Source organism: Necator americanus, chromosome III, assembly GCF_031761385.1.
Source record: "Necator americanus strain Aroian chromosome III, whole genome shotgun sequence".
NCBI classification, from domain to species: domain Eukaryota; kingdom Metazoa; phylum Nematoda; class Chromadorea; order Rhabditida; family Ancylostomatidae; genus Necator; species Necator americanus.
In genome coordinates, this window is record NC_087373.1 from 14163618 (window position 1) to 14169714 (window position 6097).

Genomic DNA, 6097 nt, shown 5'->3' on the forward strand with positions numbered 1-6097 from the left:
ACACCCGCCTCCCTTATATTTATTTAAAAGGATAAAGGATAAAATCACTGGCGTACCAATCCACTGAGGACGCGACAACGCGTTTGACTGCAATTCGTAATCGTTGAGGTTTTTGGAACGCGTGTTAGCCTATACAATGACTTGTGGAGGCCAGCTGATGATCAGGTCAGCGTTTTTATCCTCCCAGACAAGTCTGGTACCAATTCATCGATCGCAAAGGGTTGAAAGGCTTGGTTTACACTAGGGCGGATTCGAACCATCGACCGTGTGGCTACAACGGACCTCTAACCGACTACGCCACACCCGCCCCATATTTATTTATCAATTAATTACTAAATTAGTCGAGTTACCAGATAGAAAGAAGTATTTTAGAAAAACTTGGAGTGAATTTCACAGTGATTTGTAATATAAATTGCTTTTAGGAACTAAATTAAAGACGCATTCAGATTAAAATCAGTACAGTTGCTAATAATTTAGCATGATTCTTAAAAACAAAGAGATGATACGCACAAACATGTGCTGTAGATTTAAATTACAATGGAAATGAACCTTCCTGTTCAGTCATGTTGTAACCCTTTTCTCGCTCATTATTTTTTTTCAACCTGAGGAATTCGTAGTAATCACTTTCAATAATCGATTTAAAGTCGAATTAATCGGTGTGGAGAACTATCCTCTTGGCTCTTCTTGAAACAGTATCTAAATATACTTTGTGTATTAACAAGACGGATTTGCCAAATCCTTTCGAGATGAACGGTACCAATTATAAAGCTAGTAACATTAACAAGTTATTAACAGGAGCTTCCCTCCGTTTCGATGGTCTGTGAAATCTCAATTCTAATAGTCACATCAAATTTCAATCTTTTCCAATCTATCAAATTACGCAGCTGGTTTTGATTCTTATTATAGAGATGAAAGAAATGAAATAAGGAAAGAATTATTGATGAAATGGTTTATAAACCACAATAAAGAGTAGAAAATTGTTGAATGATGAATTATTTCGGTGTGTTCAAGTACTAGGTAGAAGCACCAAAATTGCTCGGAAAATTTTACATTAGTAAAAAATCCTTTATTCCAAACTCTTTCTTTCTCTCTCATTTTTCTTTTCTCATATAAGAGAACTTTTTTCTTTATGGGTTTCCAAAAATAATTCTACTTTGACATATTTTGAACATATGCTTATCTAACGATTAATCGACTATCGTGGTTTTGGCCGAAGCGTGTAACGGGCAGCCGATCGCACCTCCCGTCCACTCATCCAACTTCGTCATTCCGAGCTGACCTTTGTACGCGCGGAACCATACCGCGCTGCCAACGACTTTCAGTGCGATTCTGGGATTTTGCTGATCGGCAGCCGTGTATTTTGACACAAATTGATATGTTACGGCTGGATTACACCACTCCGGCGTGGCAAATTGGTCTTCCGCAAATTGTAATGCTTAACGACTCGGCCTCATGTTTCTCGCACCGATAAGATCGCTGAAAAACTGGCTTCGTTCCAGGGGACTTCGCCACCAGAATCAGCTGTCTTAGGATAGAAAAAGAATACGACAAGGCAGGCAAAATATACAAAAACAGAGGAAAAAATCCGAAGTTTATGGACATATTGAGTTTATTTGTTGTTGAACTTGAGAAAAGTGTACGTAGCTCATAGTTTGCTCACACTCCTCTGCTGAAAATTTACGTCAGATTTTTCCTAGCTAGTTTAGAGCGTGTAAATTTAAAGTAGATGATAAAATAATGTTAACTTTTCTTTAATTAATTCTTTAATTGATTTAATTCAATTTTTTTTTGCCCTCCTTTTTTCAAACAGTATAACGAACATGATAGCATAGCATAAGAATAACATTTGAGTGAACTATTAAAAAAAAGAGCTTCTGGAATGTTGAAAAAAGTTCTGGAGTTTTTTCTCAATAAAAACAAAAGTTTGTAGAGATGAAATGCACGTTTTTTGACGAGACTCTAAAAGTGAAAAAAAAATATTGGAGATATTTTCACTTTAGTTGAGAAAAATATGTGCTGTTCTTATTTCTACGGTAGTCATAGATTCGCACTGCCAACGGTTATCAGTGCGATTCTGGAATGGTGCCAATCAACACCTGTTCCTTTTTACACGAAAATCTACAAATTCTTCGCGATTCTGCTCCAATTCCCTTCAAAATGAAAAAGTATTACTAAGAAAATCATTCGTTAGCGCATTTTTTGCTTCGTGCTGTATAAATATAATAACAATACTTTTTCTTGTTAACAAAATTACTGTACAATGGGATATAATAATATTCTTTACCGGTATAATTTACTGTTTCACTTATTCCCTGCAGTACTTATGTTTGCCTCGGTGACCGCAACGCGTCTACACTAGAACGGCGTTCTATTTCTCCGCAAATGTACGAAATCGCTGTTCGGTTCATTTCTGGCTCTTTTTTGCGTTTCATTTTTTGTCGTGCACTTTTCGGGGTCGAAAAATTTAGACTGTAACTTCTTCACTTTTTCATAGAGTTAGACTATGGTTCAACAATGAGTTCAGTGATTTTCTGTGTTCATGAGGAGGATTTTTGAGAGCTGTCAACGTGGCCGCGTGGCGCAATGGATAACGCGTCTGCCTACGGAGCAGAAGATTGCAGGTTCGAATCCTGCCGTGGTCGTGACGTTTTTGCTCTGGCTTGTATCAAGTGTAGTTGACTTTTGATTAGTACAAGTGCTACTATTAGAAAAAAAATTGAAGTTTTATTACTTGCATCATATGATGTCATTCGTGATTTTCAATCGATTAAAGTCACATTCAATTATCGATTCACCATAGATTCACGGGAACAATCGGGTACGGTTCGCCTTCCACGTCTAGCGTAATTGAATTGGTCGACTTCTGTAAACAAAAAAAAACACTGTTATGAGAATGATTTCTTTTCTTTCTGTTACATCGGGATCATTAGGATGAAGGACTCGTGTATTTCAGCTGTACAAACGGTTGTAGTCCGACAACAATCACCAGGTGCGAAGCATCTGGTGGCAATTATTCCGATCGCTCTTTAGCATTTATTTGTATGTGTAAAACGTGTGTGTGTGCTGAAATTTGCAACTGCAAAACAAAACAGCATCGTAAAATTTTTGAGAAAAAAAAACCAACTAAATATCTTTGAGATGTGTATCGCAATAAAATCTGCACGTGTTCTTAAAAAGTTCAAGTGTGTTTATGGATGCGATGAGATGATTTAGACCTGTGTTATCCTGGTTTTTTAGGTTGCAAGTTTGAGAATTCAATCTTCCAGTTCCAGACTTTTCAAGTCACCTCCAAACACCGTTTTCAAAATGAGATCGAAATTTCTCAGACAAGTTTCGATGATTTTGAAGATTTTCAATGACTTTTTCGAACTTTGAACTTCTTGTATTCTGCTTTTCAAAATGGATTTTTTTTCCAGTACGCCCTCTTGGCTTTATGAAATTGCTTAAATTTAATTCACTAATGAAAATTATTCATCCAATTTTCTGCCGAGTTACTAATCGGCTAAGATTTCTAGCAGAAATAAATCTCATGATACAGTGTAAGGACCACCACTTTTCTATTGTTCGATAGTAAAGATTGGTATTCAAGAGGAGGAAAAGAATCGCTATTGACACTCTCAAAGATTTTTGGTGTAGTAATGAGTTCTAATGGAATGTGACAGGCGCGCGAAAACCCTAGAAAATTTAAAGGCATCACCCCACGAATCTGAGGTGGTGCAGATTTCAGGTGGAGTATTCGTATACGGTATGGGAGACTATGGATACAGCCTCAGGTGTTTTGGCGCACCATTTTCTACAGGGAGTTCGACTGGAGCGCGCCAGCCTTGTGCGGCGCCGCATCTTCCGGGCCGTTTTTTACGGCAATTAGGAGGAAATGGACGGAATCACCCCCCTCTCCATAGTCTCCCATCCCGTATACGAATACTCCACCTGAAATCTGCACCACCTCAGATTCGTGGGGTGATGCCTTTAAGGAATTTCCTTCCGAAGAAGTTCCAGCACTTTTTGGACCTTAAGATCAAGTGATCATTTGGGTATCAAGGAGTTTTGTGTAAGCTGCTGCGAATTTGATTTCAAGGGAACTGTTTTCTATGATCTGAAGCTTACTACAACACTGACGTTAGCACTTCCAATCCATTGTCCACAAGGAAACCTGAAAGAAAAAACACTTACACATGCCTTCGACGGCCTTCCACAATATCCAGAAACGTCATTTTAAGGGGTTGTTTGCTCAGTTGCCTTTTTAGCCTACTGTTTCATTTTGCGTAAAAGTCTTCTACGTGGATATCTAGGGAACTAAGCAAAGAAAGTGATAGAAAAGTCGTCCATATTGTTTTCCTCACTCTTTTTTATTTGCATTATTTTACTACCGGCAATATAACTATTAAATTTGTGGATAAGTTATTTAGACAAAAAGTTTACGGAGTATATGCATCTGTAAGCCTTACGTGCATAAATTTCTCTGGACTTAGTGGATAGTTGAGTGGCACAGCAAAAGAACTCCAAACGGAGATTTTTCTAGGAATGATCCGTGGCCAATTTCAAAGAACAATACACAGGCATTTTGTTCAGCCATGAAAGTGACCGAATCTCGATGAGAAAAGCCATAAGAGGGTATTTTGGACAAATTTTTAAATTATTCCGATCACATTTCTCGTACATACAATACTCGTTTCTGAGGTTCTTCTGCAAATAAAACATGATATAGTACCTGTACAGCGAAAAACTATCATGATCCAGGACCATAATTGAATGACAGTGCCAGGAAATTTCAGATTCATTGGCGGCTAAAAATTGCTATAAAATCGTTTCCTGGATTTGATCAAACAATGATTTTTTTTACTCACTTTCTTTTGGAACATGTATTATTTCAATTTTTTTAAGACGTGCTAGAAGCGGTTGGTCGACTAACAGGAACAGATCTGACTGAAAATCATAAATAAAATAAAATGTTCACTGTGTTAAAATTCAATAGTAGCCATGCGCAGCCAATACGTTAATTCTGAGAATTTTCCAAATCATCAACAATTTAGGTGAGCTGAATCATATTATTGAGCACGACCAGTAAACATAAACATGATGTGACAGCGGAACAACGCTCTTACGGCTGTAACAACAGTACAACAGCACTTACATGCCCTCTTTGATACTTTTTCCGATGCGTCAGAGAACATTTCAATTTCACTCGATCCGTTTTGTTACCGTTCTCGTCGATCAGCTGAAATCCGCAAAAAAATTCGCGCAACGCTATTTTTTGAGCGCTTCAACAGATGACTTAGTAAAGAACCCCTTGTTTTGATTGGTTTTCAAAGAGATTTTTTTTGTTGTATTCGCTCTTTACATTCCCTCAAATGTGATGAACATATCGTATATTTTTCCGATATTCTATTCTATTATATTACATTATATTATTTTGTTCTTATATCACACTTATACTTATTTATATTTATATTGTGGTTACTATTGTATTATATTATATTATTCGATAAAAACGGCGATCCCGTGCAGTTTATCGTACTGTGGCGCTTAGTGCAATCACGTACCTGCACGAATACAAGTGCTGCTGTTTCAGCATTTTCAATAGCGCTAGTACGAACAGCAATCGAGTAAGTAGTGCTCGCCACGGATGTAAAAGATCCTTCACCGTGCGTAGGTTGCTGAAAACATCAGAAGAAAAATCGTCATCCAACTCTATGGCCGTGAAATTTTCTACTATTAGACTTCAAAAAAATTTTCTGTTTTTTTTTAAAGAAAACTAGGAAGGGTTTCATTGAAAACTCACCGAGTCCGTGTCTGTCATTACTTCTAGTTGTGCTTACTGCTTAGGATGAGCTTCTTTTCAATGAATGAGGAGCACTTTCTGAATGAGAACGTTTTTATACTAATGATAGTTGTGATATCTTTGGATGAGTTCCTAGATTATAAGATCCTGAAAGCGGGTTGTAGTGCTTACATCTGCAGTTGTATCGACTGTACCGTTTCTCGATAAGAAAAACACCTCCTATAGCTGTTTTTCTTATCGAGAAAAATCTCTAAATTCTATGCCATCTTAGATTTTATATAGTTATTTGAATTTTATTTTGTGCAATTTTATGAT

At 37.2% G+C, this 6097-nt stretch overlaps 2 protein-coding genes across 3 annotated transcripts; both read right to left on the reverse strand.

The window, feature by feature from the left end:
- Positions 1 to 1187: 1187 nt before the first annotated feature.
- RB195_009544 (uncharacterized protein) lies at positions 1188 to 2750 on the reverse strand (the record flags this gene model as incomplete). Its single annotated transcript, XM_064190133.1, has 2 exons — positions 1188 to 1435; positions 2732 to 2750. 2 exons carry the CDS (start codon positions 2748 to 2750, stop codon positions 1188 to 1190), a joined length of 267 nt encoding a protein of 88 aa, XP_064047716.1.
- Positions 2751 to 2791: 41 nt separating this feature from the next.
- Positions 2792 to 5800, reverse strand: RB195_009545 (uncharacterized protein; the record flags this gene model as incomplete). Of its 2 annotated transcripts, none has more annotated exons than XM_064190135.1 (7): positions 2792 to 2863; positions 4120 to 4153; positions 4712 to 4787; positions 4848 to 4926; positions 5135 to 5218; positions 5544 to 5657; positions 5783 to 5800. In XM_064190135.1, the coding sequence occupies 7 exons, from the start codon at positions 5798 to 5800 to the stop codon at positions 2792 to 2794; spliced, it is 477 nt and encodes a 158-aa protein (XP_064047717.1). The 2 variants fall into 2 exon arrangements, with proteins under 2 accessions (XP_064047717.1, XP_064047718.1); XM_064190134.1 differs by having other exon boundaries at positions 4108 to 4153.
- Positions 5801 to 6097: the final 297 nt, after the last annotated feature.